General features: G+C 37.9%; 1 protein-coding gene across 2 annotated transcripts in view; it reads right to left on the bottom strand.

Annotated features, from left to right (window-relative positions):
* The window catches only part of PTPRG (protein tyrosine phosphatase receptor type G), a 730,473-nt gene that overhangs the window by 9,923 nt on the left and 702,104 nt on the right, over positions 1 to 18,446 (bottom strand). For both annotated transcript variants that reach the window (XM_047778440.1, XM_047778433.1), the window contains 7 exons: positions 17,298 to 17,433; positions 16,399 to 16,545; positions 14,072 to 14,165; positions 13,115 to 13,191; positions 12,493 to 12,621; positions 8,707 to 8,853; positions 7,697 to 7,839 (listed from right to left, as the gene is read on the bottom strand). In XM_047778440.1, the coding sequence (XP_047634396.1) occupies positions 7,697 to 7,839; positions 8,707 to 8,853; positions 12,493 to 12,621; positions 13,115 to 13,191; positions 14,072 to 14,165; positions 16,399 to 16,545; positions 17,298 to 17,433 (873 nt within the window). The remainder of the gene's footprint in view (positions 1 to 7,696; positions 7,840 to 8,706; positions 8,854 to 12,492; positions 12,622 to 13,114; positions 13,192 to 14,071; positions 14,166 to 16,398; positions 16,546 to 17,297; positions 17,434 to 18,446) is intronic.

The following is an 18,446-nucleotide window of genomic DNA, read 5'->3' as shown; positions in this document are numbered from 1 at the left end:
ATTTGCTATAGGCTTCTGAGAAATAACATTTATCAAGCTAAAAAAGATGCTTTTGACTTATAGTTTGCTAACAGTGTTTTCTTTGGGGGAAGGAAATTATGAATGGGTGTAACTGTATGCTTGCTGACATCTATTGAATTTTTTTTTAAGAAATTCTTTTAATAATGTCCTGAATTCACAGAGAAATTTCTGGTAGCATTTAACTAGTTCTATATTCCTAGGATAAGTCTCTTCCATGATGGGTTTTACTTGACAGTATTTTATTTAGACCCTACTACCCATATTCAAAAAAGTTAACATTGGCCTATACTGTCCCATTCTGGTGCTAGCCTTGTTTTTCTTAATCGAGGTCATGTTAAATTTTCTCTCTGTGTGCTACTGTTCCAAAGTAGACTGGGCAAAACTTACTGGGCCCTAGTGGTCTGAAAATTCTATGTGTCTGGCTTTCTTATAGGTATTTTACATGTGCTGACTTAATCCTCAGAAGAAGCCAATGCTACAGGAACTATTATTATCCCCATTTTGACGTTGAAGAAACAAGGAATATTCAGGCAAACTAACTGAATATTCAAGGCATCATAGTTTGGGATGCTAGAGCTTCTATTTGGGCTGATACATGTCAGTGGCTCAGAACAGATACTAGTACAGACCATGTGTTTACTAAATATCTAATGATTTGGTAGGCTTAAAAATTTATTCACATAGAGTTTAAAGGGTTTTAAATGTTTACTTCACTACCTTTAAAATATTTCTATTACTTTTAATCTGTCGTTAAAGGAAATAACACACATATACAAGGTATAGTAACCCTCATGCTGCTATCACTCAATTAAAACACTCATCAGCTCACAGACAGTCTTGTTTCATGTCTACTTCCTGCCCATGTATTTTGAAACAAACCCCAGGTATTTTACTCATTGATAACTTAGTATAAAACTCTAAAAGATAGGGTTTTAAAAAATAAACATATTATCACACATAAGCAAATTAATAATTTTTAAAATATTTGAGAACTGTAGATGGATGGTAGATTTTCCTTTCCAATATAAATTATGCCTTCTCTATTTTTTTTTGTAACTTTTGTTAGATTTATTGCTTAAATTTGACTTTCTTCTCCTTGCCCTCATTTCATTGCTATTTGCTTTTATCTCTTAATTCCTTGTACTTTTGGTGGATTTATCTGGTCCTTTTTTTGGCTTCTTGAGTTGAAAGCTTAGTTTATTTTTAATATTTACTTCAAAATATGTAGCCTAGGCTATACATTGTTTTTCTCTGAGAGTAGTCTGGTTACTTCTTACCAGGTTTTGAAATGTAGTGCCTTCATTATCATTTAGTTTTAAGATTCCATATTTTCTATTTTCACTACCTCTTTAACCAATGAATTACCTCTAATTCTAGATATAAGGACTCTAGTGTCTGGGTATATGGATTTGAGGTCTCGTTTCATGGTTAGTTTCAAATTTAATGCACTGCAGTCAGTGGCCTTGTATGGGATCAGTTGTCTGGGAATGTGTTCAAATTCCATTTATGGTCAATTTTTTGTTGTTGTTGTCTTTTGTTGTTTTAGGGCCATACCCACGGCATATGGAGGTTCCCAGGCTAGGGGTCTAACCCGACCTATAGCTGCCGGCCTATACCAGAGCCATAGCAATGCCAGATCCGAGCCATGTCTGTGACCTACACCACAGCTCACGCCAACACCGGATCCTTAACCCACTGAGCAAGGGCAGGGACCGAACCTGCAACCTCATGGTTCCTAGTGGGATTCGTTTCCGCTGCACTACCACAGAAACTCCGGTCAATTTTTATAAATAAACCATTTGTCTCTGAAGAGACGATGCAGCTTTCCATACAGTCTCTCCTGGGAACGTACTTTCAAAGGTCACTATTGCATCAGCCTTGTTAATTATGGTATTCACATCTCTCTGAATGTATCAGTATATCCTGATCATTCCTTTTAAGAATTTATCCCTTTATTCAGTTCTTAGAGAATCTCAGCCATTATTTTTTCCTCTTTCATCTCTTCTCTCTATGGATGACCCCTTAGACAGGTTTTAGAACCTCTAGATCTAGCTTTGATTTAACTGAGTCTGATTTCAGTTTTGTCCATTCTACTACTAGCCTCTTATTTTTCCATTTCTTAGCCTTAAATTTGTTCCTGCTTCATAATACATGTTTTTAATTCATCACAGTCTTCCTCTGGATCTCTGAGCATATTATCTGATAGCATATTATTTAAATATGCTATTATACAGACTGCTCTATTTACTCTGATTCACTGTATTTTTGTTGTTGTTGTTGTTCATGTTGTTTTTTCTTCAGATTTTAAATTGAACTGAGTTTACCTTCTTCATTTTAGCATAGCTCAGAGGTCCCAACCCCCCTGCCCCAAATCATTTGTATCGATTTTTTTTTAATAGTAGAAGAATTTAACCTTTGCTTTAATCTGTTCTGGTGAAACTGTCAGGATTTTTTTTTTTCTTTTTCCACTTCAAGCTAACAAAGCCATTTGGATAGGAAAGTCAGGTATTATGTGTTTTATTATGCAGTGGATGCTCTATGTGGGATTACTCTGGCCTTTCCTATACTTAGGCACTCTTAAATAAGTACCTAAATTAAAAGGAAGTACCTACACAATAAGACTTTAAACATGATTAGAAAATCAATCAAATGCACAGATCCTTTAAAGTATCAGTCTTTAAAGACTGAAAAAATAAAAGCCATTCTCTTTTAGAAGTTGAGGAATTAAGTAGGATTAAAGGACATTTGTCAAGTTTCATGCATTTGCGCTTAAAATTACAGGGACTTGGTGGAAAAAATGACTCAAGTAATTTATAACTTAGCTAAAACAGGAATAGTATATAAATTTACGGATTTTTGGTAGTTTGACACTTTCTCAAAAGGCCCTGTTGACAGCAATACTTACCTAACTCGTGCTGTGAAAATGTCATCTTCCCTTGTCTATGCCTCAAAGAAATGAAAGTACTTTAAGTTCCCAACATGTAGTAATGTTTTTAAGGGGCTCTGTGTATATTCATTTTAAAACACATTGATACTCTTTGTATCATCAATATGTATAAAACCTACAGACATTTAATTATACTTTTACTATTTCATATAATTACAATTATTGTTGTTTTGCTTCTCTGATGTTGTTTTAAAAAGCGTTTAACCAAGAATACAATGCAGAATTTAACCCTGTCACTATGAAGGAAGTGAGGCTTCCCTATGAAATCAGTAGAAAGCTTGAATATGCATCAATCCTGGGGAATAATGGCAACGTAAAATCACAGAACTTGAAGAAGTTAGACTTTGAACGTGGATGAGAAAATAAAGCACTGAAAAAAAAAAAAAACATAGTCTAAAGACACAAGAGAGGTAAGTGCAGGATTACTTGCTGTGAAAACCATTGAAAGGCAGTGTTAACCAATGAGATTAGATGAATCTGGATTTGACCAAGGCAGGTACGAACTTTCTGGCTTGACCCCCACCCGGCTGTTGCCCAGGGCCTTGTTCTTTGATGGGGCCCCTACTCAGGAAGTTCCTGCACTTAATTTAATGCTCTGATGTTGCCATCTAGAAATCCTGAATTTTTAATAATTTTGGAGCACAGATTCCTGCATTTTCATTTTTAACTGGGCCCCACACATTATGTAACTGGTCCTGGGTCTGTACACTAATGTGTACACAGGCCCTATTACTTACTTTTGCAGCCCCTATTTCCTCATACATGAAGCAAGAATACTAAAATTACCCCCATAGTGGGGTGATTCTGAGGATTAAATGAAGGACTGAATTAATTCTAATTTGAGGGGGTCTTTGCAGCAGTTGATAAGGAAAGCAATCCATCTATTTCAGCATTTCTTGTGGACTGTCCCATGGCAAAATTCAAATGAACATTTATTGAAGAGTCCCAAAGAGCTTTTGCTTATTTGGGCTATATCTATCAATAATTACTATAGGAGACATTAGAACTGAGAAAATGTTAAAACACAAAACCATGCCAGCACACATTCCATTGGCTGTCAGCGTGGGGATATCACTCCACTGTACACTAAAGAAAAGAATAAGAGTGAACAAGGCAATCATTATCTTCATATTATTATAAAATAGTTGTCCTGGAAGGGCCTTGGAGCACCCCCCCCAACCCGCCTGCTTCCAAACTAAGTATCCTCAGATCACACCCAGAGAACTGTTAAATGAAATTATCCCAATATGGTATCCAGTAAGGTGACAGACACAGCTTCAGAGTGAATAATTAACATTAAGTATTTGCACAAGAAACTGGCCTCTGTTTTGTGAGTGAAGGTCTATCTACTCTTATCTCACAAAACTGTGTAAAAACCATGGCTATGTTCCAAACTTCTGTAGGAACACAGGCTCTGTGTTTAAAATTTGACAGTAATGATACAGATCAGCCTCCAGATAGAACTGTCTTGAGCAGATGAATATAGGATGCTATGAATAAAGCAGTTTGCCTTTAAGCTGTGCCTGTGCCTAAGCAGAATCAGTTTACTTTTTATTGAGAAAGTTTATCCTTACATCATTTTATCTAGAAACTGATACACAGCTGTGAAGACCAGATAGACATCACAAAGTTTGTGTACTAGACCTTCTTTCCAAGCCTGCCCACTTCTATTTTGACAGAGCTTAAAAAACCTTATCCTCTGATTAGACCCCTAGCCTGGGAAACTCCATATGCTGTGGGAGCAGCCCCAGAAAAAGGCAAGAAATAAAAAAAACAAAAAAAACAAAACAAAAAAACCCTTGTCAATTGGTGTTATAGTTCACAGGTGAATGTCAGCAAGTACAATAACAGTAAACAAAAGATGAAGCAAGGCTATCTGGGGCAAGTTCATAGAAGAGTTCATATCCTTAGCTGGGTAAGTCATCCTAACTTGAAACACAGTACCCATGCATACCACCATTTATCCACCAGCCACTATGTTTCTGGCATTGGGCTTCACCCTATGGAGACAGGGATAAAGAAGTTACCATTGCTGGTCTCAGCAATGTGGGGATGACAGCCGTGAACAAGTAGTTACAATATGATAAACGGGAATGGGATTCGTAAGGATGTGATGTTTGTGGACTATCACCTCTGGGATGAGTCAGAGATAGTTTCTTTCTCTCTTTCTTTCTTTCTTTCTTTCTTTCTTTCTTTCTTTCTTCTTTCTTTCTTTCTTTCTTTCTTTCTTCTTTCTTTCTTCCTTCCTTCCTTCCTTCCTTCCTTCCTTCCTTCCTTCCTTCCTTCCTTCCTCTCTCTCTCTCTTTTTTTTTCCTTTTTTAAGGGCCGCACCCACGGCATATGAAGCTTCCCAGGATAGGGGTCGAATAGAAGCTACAGTGGCCAGCCTACACCATAGCCACAGCAAAGCTGGATCCGAGCTGCGTCTGTGACCTATATCACAGCTCACGGCAATGGTGGATCCTCAACCCACTGAGCGAGGCCAGGGATCAAACCCGAAACCTCATGGTTCCTAGTTGGATTCATTTCTGCTGTGCCATGATGGGAACTCCAGAGACAGTTTAAAAAAGAGTGACTTTTGAAGTGTGTATGAATCAAAGAGCACTTAGAATAGTATTTGTGGGGGCACGGTGGGCTGCAGGAAGGAAGTCAGCGAGGATTAGGATGATAGCTGGAGAAGTAAACTTGGACCAGATTGTAAAAGAATTAGAACAGGGTACTGAGAGGATGGGTAGCATTGACAAGACCTATGGCCAGTTAGATGTGGAAGTGAGGGGTACAGAAAAGGCCTTGGATATGTTTCTGCTTTGTACAACCAAGTGGGTGGGAGCAGGCTGGGAAGGTAAGCTTGGGTTTATCTATGCTGGATTTGAGATGTTTGTAGGCCACAGGGAAGGGATATTTAAAGGTGCCAAGAGTAGGTAAGATGGAAACTGGAAGGTAAGAGGCATTCAGAGTATTGCACTAGAGTTGGAAACTATTTAAACTATTTAAAGTGTGTTTGAGTAATGTTGAAAAATCATGTTTATGGATTCATTTATCTCTTAAAGATGGTGGATAAATAAATGAACACATATCTTTAGGTGGCTTTTAATCCAGTTCACCTATATAATACGTGAAGATTCACTGGTTTAGGATTAATTTGCTCTTTTCTTATTTTGGCCTAAGAACATGCAACAGTGATTAATTCCAGAGGTGACATGTTTGGCATGAAGAATAAAATAAAAATCATCACTGACTAAGACAGTCTATCCCAAAGCTGAATATAGCTAAATGTATCAAACAGTTTATAAACAGTTCTGTTTAAATTGTTTCACTGGTTGTTGCTTTTTTTTTTTTTTTTGGTTCCCTCTTCTTTTACCCTGAAAATCTAAGATTAGCTGAACTACTGACTTCAGGAGAGACCCTTGAAGTATTTATCATAGAACTGGGCAGCAACATTAGAATTTGATCTGCATTGATAAAAACAGGTAAAATTCAGGAGGTATCTGAAAAGTGAACCCAGATTAGTGGGGGGAAAATATCTAGAAGCAGCCCTGACTTTATGCTGTATCTGCGTATCCTAAAGTTTCGTTGACTAGTAGCAACTACCCAGTTATTTTGGAGGTTGTCTGTGTTCTTTAAACACTACTGCTGGTTGTCACATTTCCAGGTATCTTACTTAGGGTGTTTTATTATTCTTAATTCTTAATCTAATTAAGAGTCAAGTCAACAGTTTGAAATAGTTACTACCCCATCAAACTCTGTGGAAGGAGCCAGTCATATGGCTCGTTTCAAATAGTAGCATACTGTGGATGTGAGGTGAAGGTGCTGACCTTGGCTGAAAGTCTTTGTTCACTTCCTCTCAGAGCACTTACATACACAAAAGGCTTTACTTTGAAATTTGTTACTATCTATGCTGCCAGAGTAGCTGGTAATGACCAGAATGGATGCCCTGACAAGTTGCTAATCAAGGGAGCTACCTTGGAGCCAGACTAGAGATGAGGATATATGGTTGGGGCTAGTGTCTAAAGGTTGGTAAGATTCTAAACAATTTGCAACTGACCTGCAGGTCGATTCCAGGTACGAAGTTTGACTTCAGCTATTTGTATAGCATAAGGTATATCTATGACCTTTTCCCGCTCATTAAAGGGAAAGTGGGCTGGGTTTCAACTCCACTCGGACACTTAGAAGCTCTGAGCCAGAAGCAAGTTACGTGTTCTCCTTGGGATTCATATGCTTTACCTTTCAACCCCCAAAGATAGTGCTGTAAGCTTCAAAACACTGTAAACTGTAAATATTACCATTAATAAAAGTAACTTTTTCACTACCAAATCCACAATGATATTTTAAAAAATTTCTTCCCTAATCATGTTTGCTGAAATGCAGTGTAAGGGTTTAAAAATAATTAATATAAACTATTACATGTAAATTAATATAAATGGAAAAATGTAAATTAACTGTTTAATTTGTATGACTGAACCAGGAACCTCAGAACGCATGCCAATGTATTTTGGTAGGCCAAGATAGAGTACCTTCACCTTCCTAGGAGCTACACTCCAGGAGAGCCTGAAGGCTTGGAAGGGTTTGACACGTTAAAAAACAAAGAGAACTACAACACCTTGCACATGGACACATTAGAAATAACCTAGAATTGTCACAAGCTGAGAGAGGGAGTAGGTTTTTAAAAATCTGTTTTCCCTTCCCCCAGTGTACAATGAAACAAGAAATGAAGAAACAGATACGTACTCATCATGAACAATGGTGGGGCCATCCCTTGTTAAGGCCTCTTCCTTGATGACATTGATCAGTTCAAAAGTACTGCTTATGGGGGCATCCGGGTTGGGCCATTTGGGACACTGGAAATGCCGAACTTCTAGGACATAGTCATCCTGCAGCCAATACAACACGAGTCATAGCCCATCCTTTCCTTTCCAGGTTAAATGTCTGTAACCTAATGACTAGAACTTGTTCTTGACCAAGTATATGCTATAGAGTACTGAACAGTGCCAGGTTAACCCAACTGCTGTAAGAAGGAAAACACTAGGGGAGGTCTGCCTGACATTAACAAATGAGGTCATGATTGTGAAACAGAGTCCTGTTCAGGCAGAAATTTTAAGGTACAACAAATTATAAGATTCTATATGAGAAAAAGAATGTGCATATATATATATAGTATATATATATATATACACTATATATATATTTGTGTGACTATGCACTTTGCTGTACAGTAGAAAATTGACAAAACACTGTAAACCAGCTATGATGGAAAAAATAAAAATCATTAAAAAAAAAAGAAAAAAAACCAAGGAAGTTACAAGTAAGGATATCATTATTGAAATTACTAATATAGGATATCTCCCCTTATCTATCCCATAAAGAAGGTAGTTAATTGTGCATCAAAATGTTGCTTACTAAAAAAGTCTTAACACTATCATCTCTGCAACATATTGCAAGGCTTACATTTCTGATGGCAAAGAAAATAACTGAGCTCTAGTGTATTGTTTTTATAATTAGGTCAACAGGCCTATTTGTATGCATGCTCAATCAGAGGAACTGCTACATTTCATCTTTCCAGCTGGAAAAAGCAAGTATTTGAAGGAAGCAAAAAAGGAAGTATACATATTTAAAATTAAGTTACCCTCAAAATGCCTGCCCGGGCATGTCTTACGGGTGGTAAATTACTTCATTATTACTTAGAGGGATAATCCAGGGCCCAAGTATGGCTATTACTGAGGAAGTGAGGTTTAGGTTACCTGTGTAGCTTCAAGGATAAAGTCATGGATGATAATTTGTTCTTCATTAGAGAGGCACAGTCTGTCTTTGCTGATAAGGGTGACGGTAAAGGCCTCACAGTTCATGGATTCTTCTCGACTTGGCCAGTACACAAATTCATCTTCAGCCTATGGGAACCAAAAGAAAAAAGTTCCTCCGCAGGGCTGTCAACCATTTGTTTTTTAATATTCTTGCAAAATGATTTCACATGTTTGCCATTTCCCATACCTCTCACATCATCTTTTAAATTGGGTTCATTGAATTATATCCCTGTCTAATCATGCTGGCTTTAGTGGTTATTATTCTCTTGTAAATGTTACTCTAACAACCGAAAAGCCTCCCTCTAAAGGGGACATATTTAGCCCTAGCTAAGAAATGCTCTGTAATATAACTGTCACAGTAAAAGAGGAGATAGGATCCAGGTCAGTTAATTTTTATTTATTATTTCGCAATGGCTTAAGCAACTAAGGTAAGCTAATTGTTGCTTCCCATGGGTTTTTAAAAATGTTCTATTGAAGTATAGTTGATTCACAAAGTTGTGATAATTTCTGCTGCCCAACAAAATGATTCACTTATACATGTATGCATTCTTTCTCAGATTCTTTTCCCCTATAGGTTATCACAAAATATTGGGTAGAGTTCTCTATGCTAGACATTAGCAGGTTCTCCCCTATATATGTTATTACTAGTTCTATAGTTGATTAGCATTTTGTAAAGGACTTTTAAAAGCATTATCTTTTTTTTTTTTTTTTTTTGGCCAGCCCACAGCATATGGAGTTCCTGGGCCAAGGATCAGATCCGAGTCACAGTTGCAACCTCCACTGTAGCTGTGGTAACAATGCATCCTTTAACTTACTGTGTTAGGCTGGAGACTGAACCTTCATCCTGGGGCTGCAGAGATGCCACTGATCCTGCCACAGCGGGAACTCCTAATATACATTATCTTATTTAATTTTCAGTACTAGTGAGGTAAGGGATTTTTTATCATCTATCTTTATAGATGGAAACACTAGGCTAAGATGGCTCCATAAATAAGCACATTGGCTCTAATATAAGGTGCTTTTTTAAAAAGGAAAGTTAATCTGCTGCCTTAGTGCAGCAGGCAGCGCGTCAGTCTCATAAAAGGAAAGTTAATCTATCAATGTTCGATTTCACAAGACGGTAACAGAAAGTCTTTCAGCCTTGAATCAGGTAAGCTTTAAACATTCCTCTATTTTAAGATTAAAAAGAGATATCCAGTGACAGAAACTATTATACATAAAATAGATAAGTAATCAAGATATACTGTATAGCATAGGGAACTATATTCAACATCTTATAATAACCTATAATGGAAAATAATCTGAAAATATAACTGACTCACTTAGCTGTATACCTAAAACAAACAAAATTTTGTAAATCAACTATAATTCAATCAACAAAGTAAAAACAGATATTCAGACTTGATATTTAAATTCTATCCCTGAAAACTATCGAGGCCGAAGAAAAAGATAACTGCTGCCTAGGTTGGAGACTGTGAGAAAGGCAATGATTTTGATGAGCCCTCCCTGCCTCTTTTTCTAATCAGTTCAAGTGGCAAATTACAGTTTGCCTGTAATATATAGACTTCTCTGGGCATTTTCCTTAAAATGCTTAGATACTACTACTAAAGTCAGAAATAATTCTGAATAATGTTCAAAACAAAGAAGGTTTTGTTTAATCTTACATTGTTGCATTAGAAATGAGCCAACAGTCCAATAAGACTTATCACCCTTTCAAGTTTCAATATAGCTTATTGCCAAGTACATTTTTATTTTTAAAGCTCAGCATAAGGGGAAACAGATTAGCAATTGGGTTTAGTCTATACAAAAGAAGTCTGTAACTGTCTTGGGTTTTAATACATCTTGTCCAAGGAAATGGAATTAGGGTCCTTTTAACAGATATTAAAGACATAGTGATGAACAAGGCCTCTAAAATGTAAGCCATATACACAGATTAAACATAGGATTGGATGTGATCCCAAATAAATTAATCTATCTAAGCCTTAATTTCCATATCTGAAAAGTGGGAATAAGAAAACTATACATACCTCAAAAAACTATTATGATGATGAACACGAATTGGAAATTATCTAAATGTCCAAAGCACTTTTAGTAATGATAAAGGAAAGGCAGAGAAACCTTTTGAACACAGATCATAAACTAGGGAATAACCTATTAGCTTGACCAACTATGAAAAAGAAATGCTACTTCTTAATTCAGGAGGAGCTCTGGTCTCATGGTCATTTTGCTTACAGATAGGACAAGGATGCCTAGGCCTCAGTGACATTGTGGCTAGTCACAGAACCATGGTCTTGGAAGGTTAGAGTTGTGATAAATGATAAAGCAAACAAAAAAAGTCTGTAGGAAAAAACCACGCACTTCTGAATCTGACTTTTGACCCCAAAGCTATGAGTGATTCCAGTATAGCCTCCTTAGGCCTCAGGGAGACATTGAGATGCCAGGACCAGTCCTGTATCTTCACTGTCCACAGCCTACTTGGTCCAGCCTCCCCCGGGCCTCCCCATACAAATGAGTTCTTGGGTAGATGCTTTTGGTGACCGCCGCTGTTAAGTGAGGCTAACAAAACCCTGACTCATCCAACAAATGCAGGTTTTAACAACCCTAAATGCCTCCAATTTCCATATGCCAAACAGAATAGACCCCTATTGCCAGCTAATTTGAAAATTTACACTCCAGTTTTGAGCTTCAGATTCTCAACGTCGTTGCCATTCTATCACACAGAAGCAGTCTTGGGATCTGAAGCTGGAGCAGAAAGCGACAAAGTCAAGTTCTACTGACTGGGCACACAGTCAAATGCATGTCATCAAGACTAGGGGTTCAATCACATGCTGTTCTTTCTTGATTAAAAAACTCACTACTCTGACACTCGTGGAGGCAGATCCTTTTTGTTTTTGTTTTTCTTTGTGGGCTTCATGTCCTCATAGTAACTTCTGAAGATCTAACTAACTCCAAAGTTAAGAATGCAATGAAAGCTCAGTGCAAACACTTATTTTGATCAGCTTCCTCACCCTTCTCCTCTAGAGTCTCGAGACCTCAATAAGGGGGAACTAAAGGGAGGAGAAAGAGGCACAGTCTGAAAAAGCAACATTAAGTTTGAACAAAAAAGGCTTATCTCCTTGCTTGTAATAGATGTGATGGGTCTATGCAATGGGGGAAAATGATGATGCATTATTTGTACTTTTAATACTTTTTTGGGGGGTGGTGCTGGGAAACATTTCTATGATGTGGGGTGGGACATATACAATAGCAAAATGAGACAGGTGACTCAGGTTCAAATCGAGGCTGCAATTATTTGTATAGGCTGCTGGGCAAGCTACTTCCCTCAGTTTTCTCAGCTACTAAAGGAGATGGTGACAATACCTATGCCATAGAGTTTCAGAAAGGATTAAATGAGTTAATACACAAAAAAAGCACAGTTACAGACTCAATACATGTTAATTACTGTTATTATCCATTTACTTTTCAATACCAACAATATAGCAACTAAGTGACACATAGCAACTAAGAGACTGGCTTAAGGTGAGGTTACTAAAAGAACCTTTTTCAAAACCTCCTATGGTGCTGCCGTGTACAGTAAAATTGAGGGGTGATATCATGGTGCAGAGTTCAAAGACAGGAAGTCTAAATTCCCTCCTAGCACGTACAGACACTAACTCCCTGTCGCAAGGTAATTTATGCTTATGGCCTCACGGGCTCATTAATATATAGCAGATGTGCTTTACTTACCAAGCTCTGGTTGTCTGGCAGCATGACAATAATCTGTGCATTGTGATCCCAAATCATTCGCCAGAAGTCTTTCGTAGTGTGTGGCAGAGGGTGCTGGGTTATAATAAATTCATTGCTCCTATAATAGCCCTTCAGTTAGGAAGACGAAAAACCAGTGACTGTGAGTGTTTTATTCTAATTCTGTGGTAGGAAAATATATTCATGAAATAAGAGCCACACTGTTCTGACCTCACTAACATCACTGAAAAAGGCATTCAGTGCATTTGGCTAATTTTTAGATGTACTTCTGCAAACACGTATAGACAGTTTTCTCTCCCCATCCAATTCACTTCCAGTTACCCCTGCTGTTTTTACTTAACAGTAATTTCAACATTTATTCCAAGACTTGATGGGTGAAATTAATGATAAAATTAATTTCTTAGCAAGCACTTTTCTTAATTTAAGCATTTCTGTATCCTCACTGATGAGGTATCTTTTGTTAGAGGTTTCTATACAGAAATCCCTGCAATTTTGATGTTACACATCGAGAGAAATTATTTGAAGAAAGAAAGTCACATGGGTGGTATCTGCTCTTGAGCACCTTTCAGTTTAACTGACTTTATAATTAGCTGTTGACGCTCACCATGATGTAAGAAGCGTTAATGTAGTCTGTTCCTTTCATTCCAGGCAACGGGGCAAGACCCACTCGAGCACGCTCAGCTATCATATGGAAAAAACAAAAACACCACGTTTGCCTTATGACACACACAGAACCAACAGTGCTTTCTGAGGTTTACTTGGTGAGTAATAGATCCCCTTGGCTCCCTTTCTTTTCAAGACTTACCTATATATTTTTAAGCAACCAAAGTGTATCAGATAAGGCAGAATGTAAAATGAACTTGAATGCACATTCCCAGGACACAAGCATTATAGGAATAACACTTCCCCGTGGGAGAGCCTTTCCCAGCAGATCACTAAGGGAACACTCTGTGCAGAGATGACAGAGCAATTCAGGTCATTTTTGACCCTGGTTTAATATTCCTACAATTACTGCACTTGGCACTTTTGCCATTCCCTTACTCATATCTTCTTTATCCTTGGGAAAGGCTTAGAAAATACTGGCCTTTTTCAGTAGAGATAATCGCTCTAGTGATCACCCATGCCTGTCTCTACAGCATACATACACTATCCTCTGCTGTGTCCTGAGTTCTGTACACAATGGCCACCACCTATCAACAATAGTAATTTGGTCTCAGTAGCCAAAATAATTTAATACTGTAGTGCAGTTGTACAGATTAATTCGGGACTCTGTTTTAAAAGGACATTCATGCCACAGTGATAGTAACTTTGCTTTAAAAAAAATAAAGGTAGACATGGCATAAATAGTCTAACTCTTGTATTTTGAGGTGAACTGAAGCCAGATTTCATGTCACATGGATGCAGCAAGTTGCTGGTGTAACAGTCACCCCTTCCATTTTGACCAAACTGCTTTAGTTGGCCTGAGCATAACTTTTCCCCTTGTGGCTGCCTCTTTACATAAATACATAAAGTCTATTGAAAAAATGAACACAATCAGGCTGAACTGATGTTAAGATCTTACATGGCACGACTGAAGAGTTTCTGTTCTTTTCTTTGTTACACTCTTTCTGGGCACTAAAGCACTCCACGTATTTTGCATTGCATTGTGTGACCAACTGAAAGAAAAGCAATATTTTAGTCTTAATTCAAAGGATTTTAATTGTGTATGTGTTAACTAACCTACTGTGGTAATCATTTCTCAGTATACACATAAACATCAAATCATTATGTTGTATGCCCTAAATTTACACAATGCTGTATGTATGTAGGTCAGTTCTCTCTCAGTAAAGTTGGAAAAAACAACAAAACAAAAACAAAAGTATAATTTACAGCATTTTCTTGATGACCTGGCAGAATGGCCAATAATCAGATTACTAATGAATTTAAAACATTTCTGTGCCCTAAAGAACACTTTTTTTGTGTTTTACTAGTGGTATGTTTCTCAATGATCTTGGTTGCATGCATGCTTATCTTATTTACTGTTAGGCCTTAGGCTCCTTGATGACAGGCACTGTGTAAGCAGTATTTATTGCATTAATGTGGATTTTCCTGTGGATGATGTCATTACTCTTGTGAATTTATTTATTTTTTTTTTTGGTAATTCCTCAAAGGCCCATGAGACTGAGGTGGGTCACTTCTAGAATAAAGACTGCTTCATAGTAATAAGAGTGAGTCATGATTCTTGAGGATAAAGAATTTACTGGGTTCTCAATAAACGTCTTAAAGTTGAACTGACATTGTTCTAAGGGTGTTATAAATAATTAGCCCAGTAATTTGATTTTTATTCCTGTTTATATAGCTTGGTTGAATCATTTGTCCATCTTTTTCTTTTTCTGGGGGGTAGAATAGCGCATATGGAAATGGTCTCCTCCACATGCTTTGAAACTACCATCAAGGGCCCTAGATGAAGTTTAAGTTTCTATTCCATGCTTTATTTCTCTTAAAGTTCTACAATGGTTAGTGCCTGTAAAAGAACAAATTATCTGGTTTTTCCCTTGATGATTTTTTAAAAAAGTATACATGAGAAAATACTGCAGAAGTAGAAAAGGCAGAATTAAGAAATATTGGTACTTGGGAGTTCCCGTCGTGGCGCAGTGGTTAACGAATCCGACTAGGAACCATGAGGTTGCGGGTTCGATCCCTGCCCTTGCTTAGTGGGTTAACGATCCGGCGTTGCCGTGAGCTGTGGTGTGGGTTGCAGACACGGCTCGGATCCAGTGTTTCTGTGGCCCTGGTGTAGGCCAGCGGATTCAGCTCCGATTAGACCCCTAGCCTGGGAACTTCCATATGCTGCCGGAGTGGCCCAAGAAATGGCAAAAAGACAAAAAAAAAAAGAAAGAAAGAAATATTGGTACTTAATATTTTTGAAAAAATTTAAACATTCAAAATGTGACACTATGTCCTCACTATAATTACTTCAAATGATTTTTAGAGTACTTAGGATGTTATAAAAGGACAACCAGAAATTTAAAATTGTTATGACTGAACTTGGTTAAATTAATTTATTTTTCACTTCCTACTACTTGTTATCCTTTATTTGACTTGTTATCCTTTATTTGACAGTCTCATTTCTTCAGCTAAGATCCAAAGGGAGATTTCAGTGTCTATGGAAAGTTTGACCATAAAAACTAAAACTGCAGAGCTTCATTTCATTCTTTCCATCTTGACACAAAATGAGAAATTACATATAAAACAATTTGCCAAAAAATCCAGATTTTTAAAGTCTAATGAGAGACCAATACATAGGGAAGCACTTGGTACTCTAAGATGGGTGAGCTTTTCTGATCTTAATTACTTGAATAGTCCTTATAATCTCTTTTTTCACTCAATTCCATATATACCTTAACTGCCTTTATACTTCAGCCCCTATTAAAGAAAAAGAACAACCACTTAGGAATAGTTAACTTTTCTCTAGTATTCTTTAGTAACTCTTTTTTAGGTTTCTACATTATCTTCTAGGAAAATCTTTCAAAGAGCTTTGCTTTTAGGCTCATATGTCAACAAATAGCCATTCTTCATAAGGGTAAGAGATTAGTTCAGGAAAAAATACCAAGGATAATATTTTTGGACTGCAGTGACTGACTCAAATATTTGCCCCAGGCCACGATGACATAATACTTTATGTTCAGATAAAGTCATAAACAGCACAGAAAAAAATAAAGCACTGCACCATCTGCTTGGATACCAACAATTCATACATAGGCTGAAACTTTATTTTCCCAGGTATTACATTTGAGGAGTAATCCATTTTCATCTATATAGTCATGCAGAAAAGACATGACCTCCCAACTCAAGGCACTTCTTTTACTTCCTTGCTTTTCTGCCAAAGAAATTTATTCAAAGCACTACCTTGAACTGTTTCTCCAGTCGTGTCTTGCCTCCCACTCCTGGTATGAGAATGCTGTTAACATAGCTATGCAGCTGATTTGAAGATACTTCGGTCTCCTTTCCAAGAATGGCTTCCAACAAGGCATCATGGATGAAAATGTACTGCTCCTAAAAGGTACATTACATGGTAGTCTCTGCGGGAGGCTGGGACAGAATAGCCTCTCTGTCCCATGCATGACATGTACGTTTGAGCCACTCTTCTTCCCCTAACCGGGACCTCCCAGTGAACACCTTCCTGCATTTAAAGCCAGGCATTTGCTCCAGTCAACACTTACTTGCTTATTCATCAGAAGTTATTTTAGGGTGGAGACTGTTGAGTTTAGTTCTGTATGCCATACCATGCCCCAAAACAAGCAATGGGGGAAGAAATGTGTGTTCAGTGAAGGGCTTGAGAGCCATTCTCATATATATTTTACATATGAGATAATATATTTTCATATTTTACATATATATATATAATATACACTATATATGAGTATATATGATATATTACATATGATACATATGATAACGTATACATTATATATATAATGTACATGTATTTATGTCTGTGTGTATGTGTGTGTGTGTGTGTATGTATATCAGGCCAGACAACATGTTTAATTCCCCAGAGCATGACCACAGCATTAGAAAGAACTGTAACTGCTTTCTTTAAGATCCACACAGAAACAGGAAACTGTAACCCAAAGAGTATCCTGGTTAGGACATGTTCTAATACAAACCTGTAAATTCCTTCCAGCCCAAAGAGAAGGCATCTGTCTCCTCAATATCATTCAACTTTCCATTAAAGCCTGTGCTAGAATCACACGAGAGCACTGGCAGCCGCCCACCCTCCACCCACACCCACCACTGCCCCTTACCTCAGTCTGGACGAGGTAGTTGCGCTGTGTCCTGATATGCTTCAGGAATCCCAGGACATTAACTGTGCTTTTGTCTTTTATCTGTTGCAGCATGCTGTCTATCACAATGTAGGTGCCTGTCCTGCCCACACCAGCGCTGGAAGACAGACAGACCCTCCACTAGTACACCTTCCATTCTACCACATCATGAACCAGGGATTTGAAAAACTGTCATCTGTGTCTCAAAAGCACTTAGCAATGACCCTGTTGTTTAGAGAACCTAGTGTAGTTGACATACGTTATGACATATGGAGAGCATCCAGAAACCCATAGGATATTTCTGCCTTCATGAGTCTTGATGGGGAGGGAAGACTGCCTTCATACCATATTTAAAAAAATATGTATATATGGTATTCTATCTATATCTACATCTATATCTATGTGGTATGTGTGTGTGTATATATGTGAATATAAGTATGTATAAGTATATATAAATATAAGTACATAAAAAAATACATGTAGTTACATAGTTGCTTTCTCAGCCTCCCTTGTAGCCCAGGCAGAGGATTCAACTCTGTGATGCCAGGGGTGGAGAGAGGTCTCTCCTTGCGCAGCAGCCTATCTTTACACCAGAACCAGACCTGCTGAGGCAGTGCCTAGTTCTCCTGCTCCCCTAGGGATTCCAGGAGAAGTCATTTTCCTTTCAGTAAACCTCCTTTCTGCACAACTCCCCCAGTGTGTGCAGAAAGGGGGTTCCTATTTAAATGGACACTAGTAATCCAGGTGTCGAATAAGAAGAGTCCATCTGGAAAAGTTGGCTTCTTTTATTCCCATTTCCTAATTGTTATTCAAGAAAAAGCAGGAGTTCCTGCTATGGCACAGTGGTTAAGGAATCCGACTGAAGTGGCTCAGGTCGCTGTGGAGGTACAGGTTGGATTCCTTGGCCTGGCACAGTGGGTTAAAGGATCTAGCCTTGCTGCAGCTGTGGCGTGGACCATGGCTGTGGCTCAGAGTCAGTCTCTGGCCTGGGATCTTCCATGTGCCATGGGTGCAGCCACAAAACAAAAAGGGAGAGAGGAAGGAAGGAAGAGGCAAAACAACTCAGGCGGACTCAAATTCTGCAGTGCTATAAGAAGCTTCTTTTAGTAGAACCCCATCCCCCAAACAAGG

Source organism: Phacochoerus africanus, chromosome 1 (assembly GCF_016906955.1).
Source record: "Phacochoerus africanus isolate WHEZ1 chromosome 1, ROS_Pafr_v1, whole genome shotgun sequence".
Classification (NCBI taxonomy): domain Eukaryota; kingdom Metazoa; phylum Chordata; class Mammalia; order Artiodactyla; family Suidae; genus Phacochoerus; species Phacochoerus africanus.
The sequence above is the reverse complement of the archived record's forward strand: the minus strand, read 5'-3'. Positions and strand labels throughout refer to the sequence as shown.